This window comes from Manis javanica, chromosome 4 (genome assembly GCF_040802235.1).
Source record: "Manis javanica isolate MJ-LG chromosome 4, MJ_LKY, whole genome shotgun sequence".
Classification (NCBI taxonomy): domain Eukaryota; kingdom Metazoa; phylum Chordata; class Mammalia; order Pholidota; family Manidae; genus Manis; species Manis javanica.
Genome location: NC_133159.1, coordinates 114439724 through 114462278, shown reverse-complemented (window position 1 = coordinate 114462278; position 22555 = coordinate 114439724). Strand labels below are relative to the sequence as shown.

Below are 22555 nucleotides of genomic sequence, written 5' to 3'. Positions count from 1 at the left end.
CATGCTGGGAAGTGGGGTGGGTGGTTTGGAGGGGGTGAGGGGTGCAGAGGAAGCATCCCAGAAGGTCTGAAATCATGGCAAAGGGTGGGGCCAAAATCACAGGAACAGAGTGGAGTTGTAAACAGCCTGTGTGTCCCACAGAGATGTACAGATTATTCTGAAAGACGTGACAGCCATCAGAGGCCAATACCCCACCAGCAAGTTTCCTGTGAGGAAGAGGCTAGGAGGAGGGAGACCAGGCGTTTGGGAAGCGTGCCTCCTGCCCCCACCCTAGGCACCGCTCACCTTCCCTGAGATGCTTCCTGAAGCTGATGCCGTTCTAACCCCAAACTGAATTTTTTTAAATTACTTGTAGAGACTAGTATTTAGATGAATCTGTAGAATTTCTATTAGTTAAAATTTGAGAATTGGTCAGACTTGGAAAAAAATCTACCTAGTATTTATATTTCTTAAATCTTGATTTAATAGTTGTGACAGACATTGTAACAATTATTATGGGTCCTTATTTAAACAGGGCTCAGGCAGCTAGGTCTTGTTCATGGAAGTGTTGTGTCAGGGCTGTGTTAACATGTCACCAGCTCTCAGGAGGGGAACAGGAAGCCATACAGGCCTGGACCCAAGTCCCTGCTCTGCTGATTTTGTGAGGTTTTGGCCAGCATTTGACCTCAGTCTGCTGTCAGTAGAACGGGGCAGCAGTCCTTCTCTCTCACCCCACAGGGCAGTTGTGGGTTTGACAGGCAGCTTAAGAGGCCTCAGAGTAATCACCCAGTGCCATGTGCACTGCCAAGGGAGGAAGTCAAAGCTGAAACATCATGTTTATGTTAACTGTGGGCTTCAGTTCACTGACATCTGCCCTTCCTCCTAACCCACGATGGCCAGCATCTGTCCTCAAAAGGGGAGCCCTGGGGAAGGTCTCAGGCTCCATCCTCTGCTTCTGGGGGCAGAACTGTGCCCCCTTCTGCTCAGAGGGCAGGCTGCTGTGCTCTAAGTTGGGTGGTCACTGAGGCCCCCACTGAACCATCACACTGTGGGAACTTGGGAAGAGCCCTTCCAAGCTGCCAGAGCAGTTAGGAAGGTCTGGCATAGGCAAGAAAGCATGAATATGGCCCTTAGGGGAAAACGGAGGCAGAGACAGGCAGGAGCCACATTGGACTTCACTGGTCCCTGTCACATTCCTGGGCCTCCCTGGTTGGAAACCCTACTGGCCATCCACTAGGCAGAGCCAGAGGTAGAAAAGAGCCTCTCAGGATCTCACCCAATGCCCTGAATTGACCATTTGTCCATCTGTCCACCTAATAAACATTTATTGAGGCCTCTGATCCCTGTCTGGGTGTTGAGGGTACAGATCTCACCCCAGCATTGTCTCAACCCCCAGGGGTTCGACAAAGGGCAGGAAGGGCCTGTGGGAGGAGCAGAGTGCTTGGTTCCACCTCGGGAGGGGCAGGGGGAGTCAGAAGAGGCTCCACTGAGAAGAGAAGGTCAAAATGCAGTGGAGAACCACAGCCAACTCCAGCTATCCAGATGTTCCAGAGGGGCACTGGGGACCTACTCAGTGCTGGCGGCAGGTGTGTGCCAGCCCCACCCAGGCACTCTCAAATTTGTTACAGCAGCCCTGTGTGGTATGGGTGTCATTTTTACCTTTCTGCAGGTGAGGAAATGGAAGCTCAGAGAGGTTAAGGTCCACCTCTCCTGCAGGAAAGACAGCCCAGGCCTCTGCCTGGGTTCCGGCCTTGGGAGCTCTGTTGGATGGCCAGGTCCTGTTGCTCTCAAGGGGACCTTGGTGGGAGCTGGGTGGGGAGGGGTCTTCCGTGTGATCTTCTTTTGGTCCTCTTTCATTCTTGCCACATCAGAAAAGTGCAGTTAATGCTGGCCAGCCTCTTGGAAGGGTCACAGTATTTACACTGCAAACTCCTAGGGTCAGACTCTAACAATGAGGTTCCCTTGTGAAAATCTCAATGCTGAGGGATGTGGGGATCATGCACTCTACGACTTTCACTTGAAAAAGCAGAGGCAGAGTCCTGAAAGAGGTTTAGTCCCTACCCACAGCCCCATTTCCCCAAGGCCCCGTGGTGGAAGAGCCCAGGCTTGCAAACCAGCTCAGTCCACTCTGGGCCTAGCACTGTCTCCCTGCACAGCACTGATGGGTGCTACGAACAGTCCCCAGTGACAACTTTTGGTAACCAGGGTTTCTGGGTAGCCTTGTGCCCCCATTCAATCCTTTCAGATGCCATTACCCTTGTATGCAGACTGGAGTGAGGCAAGGAGGCTTCTTGTTGCTGCACATTCAGAGGTGTGACCTCGGTGTCACAGTGAATGAGACTGTCACCAGACCGGTACAGGTTGACTGACCTCTACTTTGTGCTTTTATCCCCTGACTCCAACAGATTGCGAGGCTGCGGAGTGAACTGGACGTTGTTCGAGGAAACACAAAAGTTATGTCTGAGATGTTAACGGAAATGGTCCCTGGGCAAGAGGATTCATCAGACCTGGAGTTGCTGCAGGTGAGGGGCTCAGCCTGTGGAAGCTCTGGGCCAGAGCACACGGCAGTGAGACAGGAACAGGGTTTGGGGGACTGTTGTTGGAAGGGACTGAGTCCATATAGGCCCGTGTTCAGCCTCATATTTTCTTTAATCCCAGTATCCACAGATAAGCACTGTCAATGTTTTGGTGTGTTTTCTTTCAGTCTGTTTCCCATGGTTATCTTTGTTTCAGATGTAGGTGAGATCCCATCATGTATACGATTTTGTGTATCGCTTTGCTCTCTCAGTATGGCAGCATACTCATTGGCAACAGGACCTCTTTGCCCTGCCTGCACGCAGGAGCCCTTCTAGTCACACCTGACACCTCAAGACACTCCTGATCCTGAGGCAAAGCTGACACGCTCCTTTCTTTCCCCAGCTCTGGGGCTTCCCAGGTGGGGGTCACCCACGCTGTAGTGCCTGAGGGTCTGTTGCTAACTGGCCTTCTCTGCCCCTGGACACCTGCACATCCAGGAGTGTGACAGAAAGGGGTCCCTCAGGCAAGAATCAAGGATCTGCCCCAGGTCTGTCTCCCCAGCAGCCAAGTCCAGAGCTAGTGACCAGGTCTCCTCCACGCCCGTCTCGACTCAGCACTTGTAGAAAATGGCACCAACACTGCCCTTGGGAGCAGTGGCCTGGAGGGGTGGAGGAGGCGTGCTGGGAACTGCAGGGGCCGGACCTTGTCAGTGGGCAGGAGGATGCTTGCATACACGGGAGCCAGACCAGCCTGGCAAACCATGCGCCTGCTGCTGCTGTGCTTGTCTGACACTCAGAGTCAGCAGCCTTGGCCCCCTATATACCATACCTCCCACCCCATTCCTGGCACAGTCTTGCAGCCTGTAAAGGTACAGCTCTAATAGCCCCGTCCTTCAGCAGTGCACAGCCAGACCCTCATCCCAAGCTGCTGCTTGTCATGCCGTCTACTTCAAGGGGGTGAGGGTGCATGGAGGCCTGCTCTGGACCTAACAGAGCAAAACACTGAGCTGCATGGGCTGTGCACCTTCTGTGCAGGAACTCGCAGCCAGGGTGGAGATAGGCGGGACACAGCTCATCTCTGTGAAACCACAATGCCAGGCTGCTCTTAGAGCTGAGGTGATCACCCTTGGCCTGAGAAAGGAACCCTGAGGGCTTCCCACCCCCCACTGCTGACAGCTACAGCAGACCAGGCTTACCTCAGGTCGGCAGGTCCAGCTATCCACATGCCACACACCATGGGACCCAGTGTCCCATTAGTGCATCCTTGGTCTCCATTCCCAGCCTGCAGGGGGGGTCCTTCCAGGCATTGCCCATAGCCCAGGAATCTGAGATCAGTCCAGAAACGGTCCAGAAAATGAGAGGGTCTCTTGAGGCAGCTTTGTGCTGTGTCAGCATTAGAATTCCTGATGACAGGGGGTTGCAGCGGACAGAGCTGTGCTCCCGGCAGCAGGAGGTGGGCTGAACAAAGCCAACATGCTTCCAGACAGCCAGAGTAGACCCAGACAGCAAGCATACTCGTGTGTGTGTGTGTGTGTGTGTGTGTGTGTGTGTGTGTGTGTGTGTGTGTGTGTTAAACAAACCCATCAGCCAAGACAAACAGAACCTAATCTCCTGGCGTCAGCTCACAGTTTTCAAAAATAGGTTGCTTCCCATGATGTTTTCCTTCCCTCTGTTTTGTTCCAACTCCAAGCCTACTAGCCCTCCCTGCTATCTTATAAATCAAACAGAGAAAGAACGATTCTGGTGCCAGTGGGAGGCTGGCCTTTCAGCGCAGGAGATTCAGGAGTTGGTCAGCTCTGTGGAAACAGACACGGCTCTCCTGGCTGCTGGCCTCATCCCTCAGTCATTCCTGACATCTTCCCTCCTCGTCTTCTCCTGGCAGGCAGCAGCCACCTGGGCAGGGTCTCCCAAGGGATGGGGCCGCCTCAGATGGTGAGCCTTCCCCATGGGAAAATGCTGCAGTCTGCTTGAAAAGTGATAGGATTAGAATGTGCCCCAGGGACCCCTCAGTCAGGCTGGAGGGCAGCCAGATTACTCAGGATGAAGCTGACCAGAGATCCCAGTGCTGGCCAGAGCCATGGAAATAAATATATTTGTCACCAACCCAATGTTCATGCTAACAGAAGCTGTTCCCAGTTCAAGTGTAAATTGCTGGATAGGAGGTGGAGGAAACGGGAAGAGAGGAAATTGGAGGTGGCAGCCCTGGGATGCACCCGTGGGGCTGACCATAATTGTGGGCGCTTAGTCCTGATTGCTTCCTGCTTGTCGCAAAGCACTTGCAGGGCTGGCTTTGCCGTGGCCCTACAGGGCAGCAGGGGAACTTGGCAGGAGAGCCATTTACCTGAGGACTTGCAGGTGGGTGAGGGGAGGCTGAGGCCACTCCACTAGCTGTGCTGCCCTGGGACAAGTGAGGCAAGCTGCCCAGGGGGAATCGGCACCTCCTCTCAGCCCCATGGGGCCCTTCACTCTCTGAGCTGGGGGAGACCTAGGCAAGAAGTCCAGCTCCACTCCTGTGCTCAGGTTCTCTCCACGGCATCTGGCCTGGTGCCCAGCTCACTTTCCTTGATGTCCTCAATGGCGGGCTGTGTGGGGGTGCCCACGGGAGTGCCTCTGCTTCCCATTGCCTGGGCTAGACCTTGGGATGCAGAGTTAAAAGAATCACTGGGTTTACATTCAGGCCAGACTGCTCACAATCTGAGCAAGTCACCCGCCCTTGGAACCTGGAAGGACTGGAGATCACCAGTGTACGGTGCTGGGTGCAGGCAGGTCGCCCCCAACTTAGAGCTCCTGTGATTATCAGTGGCCCTTCCATACATCATGCCAGAGCCTGCCTCCCTATGACTACCACCCTGGCCAGCTTCTCTAACAACAGAACAAAGCCCTCTTTCCCACAGTAGGTCCTTCAGTATTTAAAGACTGCTGTCAGCTCTCCCACAGCCTGATCTTTCTGCGGTACAGATATGGTTGTTGGCTGCCTATCTTGTAGATGACCAGGCAGTTTTCAGCAGGAGGCAGACATTATAAAGCCAAAAGCTTCCATCAACTGAAAACTTTCCACCTCTTTCTCCTGGGCCTGTTAAGCTGTATCTTTCCCATCCTGTATGTGGGCACTTGGGTCCAGGCTTGAAATTTGAGACCCTGCATCTGTGTATGCTGAAGTTCATGCCCTTAGCTACAGGCTGGGGGGCCAATTTTTGGAATCTTCAAAGATCCTGATGCTGTCATCCAGTGCCCTCTGTTTCTCTCAGATTATCCTCTTGAGCTTTGCCCTCAATTAAGTTTTCATTAACCTAGCAATGCCAAAAATGGGCATTCCTACATGGCCATCCACCAGTAAAAGAAGCCCTCCTCTACGTTGTTTCTTCAAGCAGCAGGAGGTGTATCCCCTCTCACTTCTTACATCTCATTTCAACAAAAAACAGGTTGGTCAGGACGATTTTTCTAGAGATCTAGTTTACATGTTTAGCTTCATGTTCCGCCTTTCTCTCCAACAAAGACTTTCTTCTCCCTCCCCTCTCTTTGCAGCTATAGAAAGCAGATCCTCAGGACCTATTCCAGGCTCCTTAAAACTTGGAGAGGGTTCAGACGAAACCATAAAGATGATTAAAAGATTGTTTTTTGAGGTGGGAAAGAGAATGTTCCTTGAAGAAAAAGGCATTGGGATTAATTAAACAGAAAGGAGGATATTTCAATAAGATGTTTTGATAGATGGAGGGCTTTTGCGCACACAGCACCGACCAGCTGTTCTCCTCTGTTGAGAACCAGATACAAGAGGAGGCCAAAGCTGATGTCTTCTGTGTTTAGGAAACCCTGTCCCAGCTGTTGCACAGCAGGGAAACCTGGGCTCTCAGTGACACCAGAAGAAAGTCACCCTGTCTGGATGGTTTAGAGGTGGGGCAGGCAGAGGAAGGCCCTCCAACTGCGCCTGCCAGAGCTCTGGCGGTGGTCGACCCCTGGAGGCTACGCAGGGGCTGGCTGGCATTTGTGGTGGCAGAAGTCATACTGGTCTGGTCCTCTTCTCCCTTTCAGTCTCTTTGTCTTTTTTGTCCCTTTTTAACATTGGTTAAAGATAGTAACCTAAAACTTTGAACCAAGGAGATGGTCAGACTTTCTCTCTGCAGAGACTGCTGGAGACCCCTGCTCTGGAAGCCCCAGGCCGGATTCTCTGGGCCTGTGTTTAGGCAATGCTCCCTAGAAGGCCCCTGTGTTCTCCTCTGGAGGGAGCACGGGCTCTGCCTGCATGGTTGGGGCTGTAGCACCCACTGCTCCAGCCAAAGGCAGTGGGGTGGGAAGCCAGGCAACACCTTCAAAGCCGGAGCAGATCACTGTATTCAGCACCTTTGGGGCTCATTGTTCCTTCATGCCCAGTTCACATGTTAGCACTAGTGGAGGTGTCACAGGTCATCCAGCACTTCCCAAACTTTCTGTGAAGTAAGGGAACCTTTTTCTCCAGAAATAAGGTTCTGCAGAGAACTGCAGTGTTTAAAACAGGCTACAGCAGAGCCGCCCTGGCTGCCATGGGCTGGGGTGCCCCCAACCTGTGCAATGGTGTTCAGTGGCCTCTGCAGAGCTTCCCCACTCCTTCCAGCCCCCTTTTCACCCAGTGAGGCTGGAGAGCTGGTGCCTCCTGCTGGATCTCCAGCCTCTGAGGACTGGGCTACTCATCATCCCTGGGCTTCCAGCCCTAGGGCTGGACTTCACTTCCCAGAGATGAGGGGCAGTGCGCGAGCGCCGAGGACAGGGCCAGCGCTGCTCAGAGCTGTGTCCAGAGCGCTGCAGACATCTTGAGGAGGGCAGGGTAGGGGTCCCCAGAAAACACTCTGGGTGGGGAGGGAGTTGGATAGACAGTGGGGAGTGGGGTAGATGTGTGAGAAAGCACTGTAAAAATGTTAATGGTAGAATCTAGGCATTGGGTATATGGCATCCACTATAAAATTCTTTATCTTTGCCCTACATTTGAAAATTTTTCTAAATGTTAGAGTGGGGAAACATCCTCAGGCCTTGAAGGGTGAGTAGGAATTTGTTTGATGGAAGAGAGGAAGAAAATTGCAGGCAAAGTGCTGATCTCTCAGGCTCCTGCACCCCCAGCAGTTCGGCTGGTGCCTGAGGCCATCTGCCATGCTGAAGTCTGAAAGGCACACGGTGAAGGCGTGCTAAGGTGATGTGCAAGCTTCTGCAGGGGTGACCCTGGGCCTGTTTCCGTGGCACACTGTCATACTCCCCTGGCTTGCACTTCCTGCATCATAAAACCCACCTGCAGTTTGGATGGGAAGTGACTGACCTCTTCCTTTTCTCCTTCCCAGCTGGGTGCCCAGGGCTGCTTGGCCACAACCCCAGGCAGGGCCACACTTCCCTATCCTGGGCCCAGCAGGTGTGGCTGCCTTTGCTGGAAGGAGTGGGCCTGTAGCGGACTCAAGATGCTTTGCTCATCAGAAATTTTTTCACTTCAGTGATGGTCTCAGCAGTATAGGCGCGTGCCCATCCACGGGGGGGACCCACATGCACAGTGCCAGGAAGGGTTCGTAGCAGGCGGCAGAAAGGCAGGCACCTCTTTCCTCTGTCCTGCTGTGCAGTCTTCCCTCTCTTCTGGCCCATGCTCTGTGGCCAGATGTCCAGGATTTCATCCAAAATACTGGGCAAGATTTGCTGCCATAGTATTGGCCAAATGTATTTTTTCCTTTCGTTAGCAGGGGCCTGGCCTTTTTAAGTTAACCTGAAGCCATGCTCCCTTGTTAGCTCTAAATAGGTGGTCCCTGCATTCTAAGGATGTCTTGATATAAATGCTACAATTATTTATGTCATTCACTTCAGTTCTGGCTGTGTGCTTGCTCTTTCTTAAGTTTGGGCATGTTTGTTTGTGTGTGTGAGTGTGCTTCAGTGTGTGGGCCTGGCTTCATTGTAGTATCCCTCATGCATATACTTAATTTCGGAATTAGGGTTGGCTTTCCTGTGTACTGTGATTGTCCCCGTGGTGACTGGATTGGACCTGGGAGCATCTATTGGCACCCACAGCAGTCGTGCAGCTGTCCATCACTAACAGACCAGGCCAGGCTCCAAGGCCCAGGCCAGTTTCAAGTGCCCCCCTCCTGGTTGGGACATGAGTCACTCACGATGGCAGAGAGTGGGCATCTTATGGTGTTTCACTTTTCACTTGACAGTGGCATCTTCTGCAATTAGTTTTTGGTATTTGCCTCTTGTTATTAATTCTAACACTTGCCTGTATGTTTATAGATGGTTACTGCTGGGTCATCTGGGTTTGGGATGAGTCCCAGAGAGGGGAAAATTAGATTCTGGGTAAATGAGTCCCTGCCCTCTGAGTGAAGAGCACTGGGGGAGCTAAGCTGGTGTGAGCAGCTGAGCAAGGGCCTGGGTGGGGAACGGCTGTGGGGGTGGAGTGCGGCTGCAGAGCTCTTTGGAGTGCAGGTCCCCATCCTTCCCCTAGTGCCAGCCTGGTCACTACCTCCCCCTTCTCCACACCTCTGCTCTGGAGGGAGCATCACCATGTGCCCAAGCTGATTAGGCCTGGGTGCGCAGGTACATGAAGTATCAGGTTGTGGGTAGGGAGACCGGGGTTGTGACTATACAGTGATTTGCTAGATGCTCCTGCCTTCCAGGGATGGTCCTGCCTTCTCCAAACCCTGACGGGGAGTCTTAGGAGAACTAGAGTGGTAATCTGACCATAGAAGAAACCAGAAGACCCAGACACCGGACTTGGTGTCCCCACTGGCTGAGAGAGACTTACAGCACCATTCTGGCCCTGCAGAGGGTTAGCAAGAGGGGAGAACTGAAACAAAGGGCAGCGTTTCTGTAACCAGCTAGACACAACCTGGCTTTTAGTGTTACAGTGTTCACAAGCCAGCAAATCCCAAAATGAATCTTTTTTTTCTTAAGGTAAACACCAGACTATTTTGTACCCAGCTGCCTCACTCTAGGTACCTTCTCTTAAAAAATGTAGTTGTACTGGGGTAATTCTGGGCTGACCCACATGGACCAGGCCTTCCTCAGCTGCCCTGCTCTTGGGGAACGAGCCCCTGCAGGCTGAACCATTCCAGCCCCTCAGCAGTGAAGCAGAGTGTGCACATGTGTGTGTGTGTGCGTGTGTGTACACCATTTGGATACCTTGGCCTAGGTGTGGCTGGAAGGAATGCAACTTGTCTTCATTAATTGGTTCTCTCAAAAGCACTTAAGGCATAGCTCCTACATGTCCTTCATGGATATACTGGGAAATATACTGGGGAAATAGGGACAGCAGATGCCATCTTTGGTGCAGAGGGGGAGGCAGATCAGGAACCAACCTTGAAGTCCCCACCATGCAGTGTGGGCTGCATTACAGGGCACTGGGGCATTCCCTGCTTTGCTGTTTTGACTACCTCAGTGATCAGACTCAGCACAATTACTGGGCCTTTTACCCATGTGTGGTCAGTGCAGGGCTTGAGGGCATCCCTGGGGGATAAATGACAGCATCTCCCTCAGAGTTTCTGAACCTCCTAACCAACTTATCCAGATTATAAGACAAAATGCAGAGCTGAATGGATCATGTATGTCTGCAGTGGGTAGAGCAGTTAGTTACCTCTGCCAAAAACATTTGCAGAAAGAGGTGGTTTTGAGGCCAAGCTGTGAGAAGGAAAGACCTTTGCTTCATCCCTTATCCCCTGCACTCTGTGAGTCATCTGCTGCTACCAGTGTCCAGGTAGGTGGGGCCAGCACCTCGCCTCTGCGTCATCCCCAAATGGTCCTTGGGACTTGGAGCTCATTCCACGGGCAACCCCAGTAGGGAGCGATGTGGGGCCGGCCTGGCAGGCCTGCTATTCTCTCATCTGTGGGCTCCTCGGTCTGACTCACAGGATGGAAAGGATGTTTCTGAGGGGGCCCCACAAGCAAGTTTCAGTGGGAGCCTGCAGCAGGCTGCTGTCCCCAGCAGGGAAGGCCCGAGGCGCCAGGCTGTGAAGTGACAAGGACCTGGCTTCAGGGGCCACTGCTACCAAGGTCATGGGAGGCTCCAGTGCTCCCTGGGCATTCCCAAGGGTTTTCTTTGGCCAGCTAAGGAGCTTCCTGAGCTTCTGAGGTCTCAGCAGGATGCAGACATGCCACCAAAATGGGCCTAATACAGCCATAAGATACACTATGCTGTTGCTGGGAATGTGAACAAGCTGATTTGATCTTTTGAAGGGTCTGTGTTACCAGTCAATATTCTAAATGGCCATACCCTTTCACCCAGAGATTTCACACCTAGGAATGTGTCCTATGGAAATGCTGACACAAATGCAGAAGCATGTTATACAAATATTCATTGCTACATTATTTGGGTTGGCCAAATAAAGGGGAGACTTTGACCTAAATGCCAAGAGCAGAAGAATGACTAGATCAATGATACACACACAAAGGGATGAGGCAGTCTGTATGGAGTGACAGGGAAAGGCTTCTGGGAGATTTTGTTGAAGAACAAAAACAAGCTGTAAAGAATCGTATTTTAAAAACATTTGTACAAGCGTGCTTCTGTACATACAGCAGCATATAGATACGGACATTTGTCTTTCTGTTGACAAAGAATTTGGTTCCTCTGGGGTAGGAGGAGGTGGGGGGGGGGGGACCTCCCACTTTGCATCCTACCCACGTCTAACTACATGGACCAGCATGTACTCCCTTTGTGGCTTTTAAGAATCGGTACACATTTTTCCAAAGGAAAAAGCATGTGAAAAAAGCTTGCCCAGCAGGCTAGCAGGGCTGCATGTGTCCCCTAGGAGCTGAACAGGACCTGCCGGGCCATGCAGCAGCGCATCGTGGAGCTCATCTCCCGCGTGTCCAACGAGGAGGTCACGGAGGAGTTGCTGCATGTCAATGACGACCTCAACAACGTCTTCCTCAGATACGAGAGGTGGGAGCCAGGGTCCTTTCTTTTTCCCTTGAAAAGATTGTTGCCATAACAGAGGGATTTCTTTCATAAACAGAGGGGAGAGAGAGAAAGATTAGAGTAGGAAAATGCTCATCAGAGATGCTGATTTGTTCCCCATGACAGGGAAAATGCTTTTTGTTCCCCTGGGAAAGAGCAGCCAGGTGATGCACAGCATTACTCTCTGCCCTTTGAGCACTCCAGGCTGCTCTGCTTCCCTCCTACCCCTGCCCCAGGTGGGAACTGAGGGCCAGGGACCCCAGAGCTTCCACCTGCTCCTTTGAAAATCCTTTGAGTTTGAGAAGGATTAAAGGGGAAAAAAATTTCTGCTAAGGGAAAAAGAGTTCCTCTTCCTCATCTTTAAAAAAAGAAGTTACCAAAGGGAAAGGGACTAGGGAGGGATACGGTGGGGGGTAGAAAGGGAGCATTATGATTAGCATGTATAATGAGGGGGGGCATGGGGAGGGCTGTGCAACACAGTGAAGACAAGTGGTGACTCTACAGATCTTACTAGACTCATGGACAGTGACTGTGAAGGGGTATGTGGGGGGGACTTGGTGATGGGGGGAGCCTAGTAAATATAATGTTCCTTATGTAACTGTAGATTAATGATACCAAAAAAAAATGTCAGTGGTCTAGAGTGACTGGAAGCAGGCAAGAGGAGTGCTGGAAAGCTGCTACTTAGGGGGACTAACACGCTCACAACTTGCAAATCATTCTTTTCCCTTTTCAAAGCCTCCCCTCAGGAAAAAGTGCAAAGTGCCTTATTCAGACACAGTTGTCAATGGAGGTATAATGGCAAGCAGTTCCAAGTGTGCCTGGGGCTTTCCTGAATCACCAGGTGCTGACCCCAGGTATTGGCACAAGAGAGCCCCTTGACCAGGCTAACCTCCTCCCGAGTCTGAGGGCAGGCCCTCTGCTGACTCGCTGCAAGATGATCTGGCATCAGTTTGGGTTGGTGTTGCAGACACTTGTATCTGGGGGCTTCGAGGATGATTTTGCTGTGCCTGTCACACCCTTGGGCCTTGTCTCAGCTTCACTGTGACAGTATGAGTAGGAGGCCCTGTGTCCATCTGACAGAGAAGAAACCTCTGCAGGAGAATGGGTGGCCACCCAGGGCCCTCAGATCTGAGGTACCTGACTCCCAGCCCAAGACCCCATGGGTCTTGCCATGTGATTGCAGTTGTCACTTGTTAAAGCCATTTCTGCTGCTGGAACAGGATGACTGGAACGTATGGCATTTCACCTGAGTCTGCCAATTCCAGTGTTACCTTGAATTCAGAGGCAATGCCTGGGGCCAGTAGCCCTGAGGTGCCATTTTGGCTTGAGTGCCTTTGATAAAGCTAATTGTCCTAGAAAATGTGCAAGAAAGGTACTCCAGGATTAGACACTTTTCAGATGGACTAATATTCCTGTTCTCCTTATACACCATGGTTGAAAAACCATATGGGCCTCTCTTTACAACCACAGACAACACTCAGTGCCTGAGCAGATTCTCTGTCCTGGGGATCGCTACTCTCCAAGCACTGACCCCAAAAGAGAGGGAGACCAGTGTGGGGCAGCGGATCTCAGTAAAGCCTGGAAACAAAAGGTCTGTCAGCTAACTCTGCCTGTGGCATTAGAGCTTTGAATGCAGTGACGGCCTCCACACACGACTTGCAGTTGCTCCCCTGGCTCCTGCTGGTGTGAGGGTGGCTCAGTGTGGGAGAGCAGAGGCTTCCCGAGGGAGCTCTAAGGCAGGTCCCGTCCCCAGCCAGTCGGCAGCTGGCAGCCCCTCCTTGGTGGGCCTCACTGCCCCCCAGCTACTGGGAACCTCACCAGAGCAGAGGCCTGTGCCTGCCTTCCTCTTCTAGGTGCCCGCCCTGTGCCCACCCCCACCCCACCCCTCTTCCTGCCAGCAAGCTGAGCCCAGGGCATTTTAGTGACATCAGCTAATCACTCCCAGCACAGCTGTAAAATAGGGAAGGGGCTGCACCTCCTGCCTGGCTTTGCAGATAGACATCAGTGCTGCCTCCAGGCTGGGTGGTTGGTTCTGCCACCCTCTTGCTAGTGGTGCTTTGGGACCAGGGTGTGGGCAGCTGGGGTGCTTATAATGGCCTCCTGGACACACCAGCCAACACCACCCTCATCTTAGAGCCTGTGGGTAAGGTGAGGCAGGGAGGCTGACCCTCCTGCAGAGCAGCCCCACACAGGTACTTGTGGTAAAGTTGTGTTTGTGTGGGTCCACTGCCCCAGCACCCCGAGTGGGCCTGGTTGGCCTCCTTTCCCAGAGCCTTGGTCTCTGCTGGCCCCTAGGGCCCCTGTCCCTGGGCCTTTCACAGGGCTGCTGAGCATCCCTCTCATCTTACTCTGCTTTCACTTCCCGTTAGGTTCGAACGATACAGGTCGGGCCGATCAGTTCAAAATGCCAGTAATGGAGTAAGTATTCCTTCAGAATTTTCATCTCCAGAGGCTGGGAGACCTGACTCAGTTTGGTCTCACCTTCAGTTTTGTAGCTGTGTTTTAAATGTTTGGGTCATTGGAGAGCAAGCCGTGGCTGGTGGGATACTGAGGAAGTGGCTGGCGGGCATATCCCTGGTGGGAAGAAGGCAAGGAAGCCCCAAGTTACAGCTCCCAGGACACTCCCTCGAGTGTGGTGAGGAGCCGGTGGGCAGGGGCCCACTCAGCTGGGGTCCGCAGGGGAGCCCCGACATGGGGCGAGGGAAACTGCCTTGCTGCTGAGTGGGGGCAGCACTGATGCTGTTCCTCCAGAAGCCTGCTCAGTGCCCACTGGCTTCTACCGTGGAGCCCGAGACCCGGGTTCGGGGACTCACTGCAATCTCATGCTCTGACAGGTACTGAATGAAGTAACTGAAGACAACTTGATAGACCTGGGGCCGGGCTCTCCAGCTGTGGTGAGCCCAATGGTGGGGAGCAAAGCGCCCACATCTTCCCTCTCCTCCCAGCTTGCAGGCTTGGGTGAGTGTCCTGTGGGCTGTAAAGGAGTGTCCTTTGCAGGCCACTTCCTGGTTGTGAGTCTGGGCTGAGGGCCCCTTTCTCTCTTTTTGTTGGAAGACCTGAAGAGAACCTATTGGGGAATCCATGGGAAAGTATTCCTGAGTCCTGGCCAATCATACAACCTTTGATTCATAACTTCTTTTCCTAAACTTAAAGTTTAAACCTGTGTTGGAAACTGGGGTGGGTGGAGTTCCGAGGAACTGAAAGTTGTTTGCTTTTTAATGAAAGGTGGCTGCTGCATTTTAGCTGAAATATTCTCTGTGATGGGAGTGGTTTCTTTCTCAGTACCAATAAGGCTAAGGATGGCAAATAGGTTTCAGCTCATTGGCTGCTGGGAACACAGGTCTAAGAAGGATGCTGCAGCCACATAGGGCTTAGAAGACGAGCCTGTGGTTGACTGGGGATGTCTCCTGTGGGCTTGGGGATCAAAGGTGATGGCAACACACGTTTGCTGTCCTTACTGACATCAGCCCAAAGAGCTCCATTGTCTGAAACCTATAAAGAAAGGGACTCACCACCTTCCCACAGTTCATTCAGTTTAAAAGTGTGTGTATTATTCTAGATGCTTCAGATACACTGGATGATACCAATTCCTAACAAATAAAACCATAGTGTTGAAATAGTTCATTAAGAATAGCCCTCTCAACATTCTTTCTTCTACCGTACTTTTCTGTTTTCTTTTTTTCCCTTAATATTTACCTTTACAACTTCATTTCATTTCAGTTGAATTGAGCTTTTATTTAGTGGCCTGTCAGTTGCTGTAATTCTGGATTCCCAGTATCTCACATACCTGCAGCCACTGTTTCTCTTTGAGCACAGATTTCGCTGCCTTCAATCCATCTAGCATATGTGACTATCAGATTTAACACCCAAAACTCAATTTCAATTCTGCCACCTTCCTTCTTAAAAAAGGTTGAATATTTTTCCCATGAAGACCTTTACCCCAGCTTTTGAGGCTTTTCTCAGCCATCGTCAGCCTCTCCTCACTGTCTCTCTCCATGAATATTGCCCGCTCGACATGCCCTGGGCTCCCGGGGCTCTGTGCCTCGGCGCCTGCCTTGCACTCCGTCTCCCTGCACATTGTCCCACTCATCTGCCCTGAAAGACCCACTCTTGTGACAGTTTCGAGTATTGCTGATACTTCAAGCTCAGTGCTGCTGTTGTCAGCCTGTCTCCCTTCTACTTGGTGAGCTCCTGGAGGCCAGGACCCCATCAGGTTCAGTCAGGTCCACTCAGGATCTAGCTCCAAACATGGTGGGTACCTACGAGATATTTGTCAGACAAAGGGGCATTCTGATGAGGGCATTGTGGGGGCCTATAGGAGCTCCTTGCTCTCCTGATAACTTTTGCTCCACCTGAGCATCTGGGGGGTCAGGGGCTCTTCTCTCCCACACCTGGGCCCCACTGTGCCTCTTCATGTGTGTGGTGGGCCGGGAGTGCTGAGGAAGTGCCTGTGTCCCCCTGCCTAACCTCCCCATAAAACTTTAACTGCCCAGCCAGCATCCTAACTTTGGGACCCCCAGGAAATTCATGACCCACAGTTGCTCATCCTTGTCATTTTGTTGCCACAGACTTGGGCACAGAGAGCGTCAGTGGCACTCTCAGTTCACTCCAGCAGCGTGATCCCCATGATGGCTTTGACATGTTTGCCCAGACGAGAGGAAACTCCTTGGCCGACCAACGCAAGACGTATGTGGGAACCATTTCAGTTGCTCTCAGGAGATACTGGGGTAGGATTGATCCAGGCCTGGTCACAGGCTAACACAAAGGGACCTTTTATTTATCAGGTCCAGGACTACCAGGAACTTTGAAATATGGCTGTGAGTACTTGTCAGCAGATACAGATGTTGACTGAATGCCAGCACCTCCCTTTGGGGTTGACTGTAGTCGGATCTCTCCCAGCAGTCCCTGGAGAGCACTCTGCTCCCCAGGCTGCTCCTTCAGAAGCCTGGTCTGTAGGCTGAACTGGGAGCCAGTAAGGTGCAGCCAGGCAGGGACTGAATTGGTTCCTAGCAGCCTGGTTTTCCTGCTTGGAGCTCTGGGCAAAGACTTCTCTGCCAGCAGCTCTGGCCAGGATGAGCCGTATGGAATTAGAACTGATTCCAAGTAGCCAACCATTGCATGTCAGGGAGGCATGGGCACATGCTTTGAGCTTTCTGTTCAGCCTAAAGGCAGGTGAGAAACACTTCTCCCCACTTTCCCAGGGCCCAGCAGCTTGATGCATTCAGCTTTCTGAGGTCCATGCTCAGGAATCAACAGGCTTACCAGAAAGTCCAAGACCCCAAGCCCCCTTTATCAGCAAAAGTTGCTTTTAAAATGGATACAGGAAAAGAGATCAGGTTTCTGAGGAAGAGAACCCCCATAATCAGTGACAAAGCCCAGTCCCAGATGGTGAGACTACCTTCCTTGTCAAATACCACTGAAGCTGCTGCTTCTATAATAAGAATTAGTATTACTTTGCCTTACTGTCCCCTCCCTCTGAGCAGTTTCTGAGCACTTCTGACATCCTGTCATTGAGGTTTAGAGATGCCCTGGCATTGTTATTCAAGAGGGGAACACTGAAGTGCACAGTGTCCTGGACCCAGAGGAAATAAGGGGCTGAGCCAGTGCTAGGACACCCAGGTGTCCTCACCACAGCTGCCATCAGACAGTGGCATGAGCCCTCAGCCTCTGACCAGATGCCACATGAGGAAACCTTTTTCCAAGGACATGTGAGGAAGTACCATGGAGAGAGTCACTGCCCCGTCCCCTGTGACCCCCGGGGGGGCCTGACTGCTGTGCTTCTTTGTCTCCAGGGTGACCTACGAGGATCCCGAGGCTGTCAGAGGACTTGCTTCTGCACTAGACAGTCGGAAACAGAGCTCTGAAGTGGTAGGTCTCTACCCTGTTTCTTTGCCTGGAGTCTCCTAGAGGGAGAGTCAGTCGGTTTGGTAAAGCTGACTGGATAATTAAGCAGAAGCTGGATTGCACAGAGGGTAGGACACTCTGGGGGAGACTGGGAGAGCACTGTATTACCTCACTGAGTCCTCACCCCACCCCGTGGGTTGACTTCTCACATCTGCTTCCCCATGACACCCATGAGGAAACAGGCCCAGAGAAGCAGCAAAATGCACAGGGCACCACGAGAGCAGACAGCAAGCAGGGACCCACTCCTAAGAGGCCTGCCCCAGGACCCCTGTTCTTCCTACCTTGGTGGCCCTGGGCTGGCAGAGCACAGGACTCCTATGGCCACATTTGCGTCACTATAACAGATGCTGTAGTGCAGTGGGGGTGGGCATGAAATAATGACCCTCACAAGGATGGGAAACTCTGGCCTTAGCCGCATCCTGCTGCTCATTTGTAGCTGGCCTAGTGAGTCAGTACCAACGCGTTAGAAGGCAGCAGGTGACCAGGATTTGTCTGGGAGCTGGGGCTTAAGGAGTGGGGAGGAGCAGCTGGGTGGTGGCTATGAGGGTGCTCAGGGAAGCTCCGTGTCTGGAAGGGGTAGAGCTAAAGGCAGAGGTACTCTGAAGAGGAGGATGGTGCATGTGTGAGCCCTAAAAGGCAGCCATGATTTCTGTAAGATTTCAGGTCCTGCATGGGAAAGGTTGTGTCTTAAGCTTCTCATGAGATTTTCTTCTCTTTGCCCAACTAAGAAATGTGTGACAGTGTGTGGGTGAATGCCTGTTTGCGGAAGCAGCTGGGGAGGGCTGTTGAAACAATGGCCCCAGAACAGCTGGAACTCTTTGAAGGGTTCCCCAGCTGGGCTAGAAAGGGGCAGGGCTCATCTGTCCACTGGATGAGGAGATTTGCTTCCCGAAGGCCAGTTCTTGGCATCCGGCAGCCCCTGTCCAAATGGGCCCAAGCAGGCAGTAGGGCTGTGGCCTGGTTTCCATGAAAAAGCTGCCTTGGGGGCAGGGACCTCCCATCCCTCCCTCTGGTTCTCCTGACTGAATATGAGGGCTGTGCGTCCCTCTGCACCGGCCACCAGGGGGCACAGTAGAGCCAGCCCAACTGCCTTAGGGTCTCAGCCCCCCTGCCTTTCCACGGACGGGTGAGCAGTGTTACTCAGACTCCCCAAGACCGTGCACTGGCCAAGGCTCTGTTCTCCCCTTCCTTAGAATGTTCTCCCGCCTAACTCAGGGAGGGCAGTAGGGAGCTGGGCTTGAGGGCCCAGCAGCAACTTGCCCCCCTACTCCTCTAGCCTGGCCCTCAGTCCCAGCCTTCAGCCAGCCCGACATGGTTTGCTTCCCACTCTGCCTCCAGCGCCTGCCCCTTACATGCCAGGGTGAGGCCTGCCACACCTCTGCCGTTATCAGTGCCCAGGCCTGGAGCCAAGCACAGGAGATGTGGCTGACCCCCACCCTTCACCCTTTACATGCATGGCTTGGCCCGTCTCGCTGTTTTCAAAGGTCTGAATGACTCCAGCTTGTTTTCCACATGATGGTAGGCAGACTGCTTTTCATGTTTACTGCTCAGTGGTTTGATGTGGGGAAGCAGGGCTCGTGTTGCCTGTAGTGTGTTGGCTGTGTGTGTGTATGTTCATGTGTGTTCTCGTGTCTGTGTGTGTGTCTTTGTATCTGTGCACACACACACACACACACACACACACACACACACACACACACTTACTCACATACGTCTTTAGGCCAGTACTCCAGGCTGTCTTGTTCCATATCCTAAAAACTATGCTGACCTGGAAATGAAACCTGGGCTGAGGGAGAAATTAAGAATACAATAAAGGGAGGAGAATCATACAGCCATACCTCCACAGTACAACCAAATCAGTTGTCTTAACTTTAAAAACATATCATTTTTTAAAAAGGGCAATATTCTCAAATTCAGCATTCCAATTAAGAGTTTGGAAAACGACCACACAGATAACTGAAAAGGAATGCAGAAATAAATTAGAAGAAAGTAGAATGATTTTGTGAAAACTGGTTCTTTGAAAAGTTGGCAGTCGGGAGAAGCAGGCCTGGTCGACCTTCTGTGACCTCACGGTGATTTTCCAAGTGTACGGGAATCATTGGCATGAGTGTATCACTCTGCTGGGATTCTCAGATACTAAACTGCTCTTTTCTAGGCAGGTAAGGGGGACATGCTGGAGGGGGGCAGGGACATTGGGTTACATCTCCTTACATGACAAAAGATAAACTTTGAACAGTGGCTTTTCTGTCTCCCCCATATGTACTATTGCCTTCTTTCTCACTGTGACCTTCCTTTCTGGAACTTTTCTGTCCTCGGCGCAGGAGAGAGGTAAAGGTGGGGACTCTGGCCTAGAACCCATAGACAGCTGGCTCATTACCCAAGGAATGGTGAGAGGGCACCAGCTGAGCTGAGCCCCGTGTCCACCTCAGCACTTTCCTCTGTCACCTGCTGAGCCCTTGTGAGTCAGACAGTACAAGGCCATTTTCTCCTTCTTACCGGGTGCCAAATTTTCCCCTCCTGTCTTTGGATGATCTCCTTAAGCCAGAGACTTCCAGTCCAGAAACACCTCTGTTTTTCTACTGATGTCTGTGCCTCTGGGCCTTAAGGGTCTAGGGCATTTGTAGGGGTGAGGGGAAGGCCCCTTCCCTCCTTTTACTGTCTCTGGAGCTCTCGGCAGTATTCACTTTTCCAGGATGAGCACAAGTTACTGTGGCTTTTGCTTGGGAAGGGACGTTTCTAAGAAAAGAGGCTCAAAACATCTGACTGGTCTGAGAAGCCCCTTCCAGCCTGGGCACTGGTCAGTCCTAGGCTGATAGGTCTTTACTGTATAGTTGTTTGTGCCACTACATTCCCCCAGCAGAATTGAGACAGCTCTAAGAATCACAAGCACAACAGCAGAAGAAAAAGACAAAACTGGGAGAGCTGAATATCACAAGCACAGTCGGTTCTCACAAAGTAGAGCTTTGCCAGCAGAGACCTGGCAGGTGTCTCCTGCCTCATCTGATCAGGTGGCCCTGGGTCTGGTGCACAGAGAGAAGGTACCTTGTTCCAGGCTGCTTGCCTTGGTGTGATGATTTCACTTCTAATGAAGCACAGCCCTCACCAAGCACCTCTACTGCGAGGAGCAAAGGTCTGTGCGTGTGTGTGTGTGTGGTGGATTGGAGCAGGGGAGGATGCAGAAGAGAGATGGGAAGGGGGAAAGTGAATGCCTCTGGGGTGAGGCGGGGCTGTGCCAGATGCTAGACTTACTCTGGGGAAGAAGCATAACTGTCCCTGGGGACCATGCTGGGCTGTGGCCAGGAGAGGGCTGTTCAGTCTGGGCCAGCATATCTGAGACTACAGGCTGCACAGGGGGGCCACCTGCCTGAGCAAGGTGTGACTGGCCTGCGAGGATGTGGGCCACACAGGGCCATCCTACCCATGGGGGTGGGGGTGTCTGCCTGCCAGCAGCTTGCAGCTGGGCATCTGCACAGCCCCACTCAGGGAGGGCTAGTCTTCCTCCACCTGTCACAGCAGACGGGCTCTCCATCCTGCTCTATTTCTGCACCAAACCCCAAAGCTGTTCTTAGAGACATAGGCTACCTGGGCCCCTGGTTTCTTTCTCAGGGGCAGGCTGGGACTCTGGCCCAAATGTATGTGTGGCCTTCAAGGAGGACTCCTGGAGACCATGTCCACTCCATTGTCCAAATTGGGAGGATCCAGCCAAGTGTCCTTGTGCTTATTAATCCTGTAAAAAAGGATACTGCCCTCACAAACCCCGCTGAGTGTGGCCTTGGTGGCTGGCGGCGGCATGTGCCCCTGACACAGGCTGCTCCCCTCTGCCCTGTCCCCACCTAGAGCTCCAGTCTCCAATTCCCTTGAAACAAGCCCAACTAACAGCTAACCTGGTGTCTTACCTGACTGACTGTAGTGTTGTTTTCTTTTAAAACAATGTATATTACTCGCTTTGCCTTATTTCCCATAGCATAGAAACCCTGAGTCTTTTTAAACCTCCGAAATACAAATTCTTTACTTGGAAACTTTTTGTACTGCTGAGTGAGACCAAAGGGCTTTTAGACTATTCCTCCCATGGGGGCAGCCGTGGAAGCATCTCCCAACTTCTCCGAAAATAGCACACCTGGGCGACGGAAATTGCTCCTGTGGCCTGAGAAATTGGACAGTTAGGTTTCCTTGTGGCTTTGGCGCTGTGGGAGAATGGGCCCGTGCCCCCCGGGACATGAATGCATGGCTAGCCAACACCAAAGTTACCGTACCACGTCCACACTGACTGAGGAGAACACGGAACTGTCACAGCCAGCCTGCCCAGAGACTGCTGGTGCACATACTGTCTCTTCCTGCCCTCTCTTGCTTGAGGGCCTTTTCACCTCTCTTGGCTGGTGATCAGAGAGGGGTATCTCCCATACACAGGGTGCAACCAGGAAAATATCCTGATGTTAACGAATATAAGTCCCAACAGAATGTAACTAGGTTAGTAAAAAGGGTCTGAGGCTGCCAAAGCCCAGGTTTGGGGTGCGGGATGGGAGAGTTCCCTACTCAGACCCGGAGGACCCCCAGACCCAGCAAACCTGCAGCCCAGGGAGCGCTGGAACTCTCCCCGTGGCGGGTGACCCTACTGCGCCTGAAGCAGAGCTGCCCTGCCTGCAGCCCAGTGAGAGTCAGCTGTCAGTAGACAGTCCATCCACCACTCACACCAAAACCTGCTGCTCTGGCATCTGACATGCCAGTTTCTCTTTGGGCTCTGAGCATGGCAGGGCTGGTCTCGCCATCACCTCAGCTGAGCCAGCCCATCCAGCCTGTCCCCAGAGGACGTCATTTTCAGATGCTGGTCTTTATTGGAAGGTGTTGCTGTAGCAGCTTCCCTTCCTGTCTCCCTCCTCCAACTCACACTCTCCTCTGACCCCTTGGACCAGCCTTCATCTGGGCTCGTCGCCCAAGGAGAAGCTGCAACCATGGCAGGTCAGAGCCCACAGCCCCTTGGGGCTCTCCTCTGATGGGTGAGAATGCAGGCCTCCCAGGGGCCCGCTGGCCTGCCCAAAACCGTGGGGCAGGGACAGAGTCCAGGGCTGCCTGCGCTAGGCAGGGTCAGGGCCTCTCTTCCCTCCCTTAGCCTGCACAGGAGAGCTGCCTCTTCCTCTTCACAGACTCCTGAGTCCTTGTTTGTGTATCAGTGTCCCTGTTTGGTCAGTGTCTGATAGCACCCACATCATGAGAGGGAACTTCACCCGGGGTCCTACTCAAGGCACAGCTGACAGGCAGGAAGTTAAAC

At 52.5% G+C, this 22555-nt stretch overlaps 1 protein-coding gene across 4 annotated transcripts in view; it reads left to right on the top strand.

Moving 5' to 3' along the window:
• Positions 1–22555, top strand: part of TOM1L2 (target of myb1 like 2 membrane trafficking protein) — a 147772-nt gene that overhangs the window by 115084 nt on the left and 10133 nt on the right. For 3 of the 4 annotated variants that reach the window (XM_037019574.2, XM_037019572.2, XM_037019573.2), the window contains 6 exons: positions 2385–2501; positions 11237–11370; positions 13755–13803; positions 14220–14343; positions 15954–16071; positions 17178–17253. In XM_037019574.2, coding sequence (XP_036875469.1) covers positions 2385–2501; positions 11237–11370; positions 13755–13803; positions 14220–14343; positions 15954–16071; positions 17178–17253 — 618 coding nt within the window. Of the gene's footprint in view, positions 1–2384; positions 2502–11236; positions 11371–13754; positions 13804–14219; positions 14344–15953; positions 16072–17177; positions 17254–19586; positions 19677–22555 lie in introns of all 4 variants that reach the window. The other variant, XM_037019575.2, reaches the window with a different exon arrangement.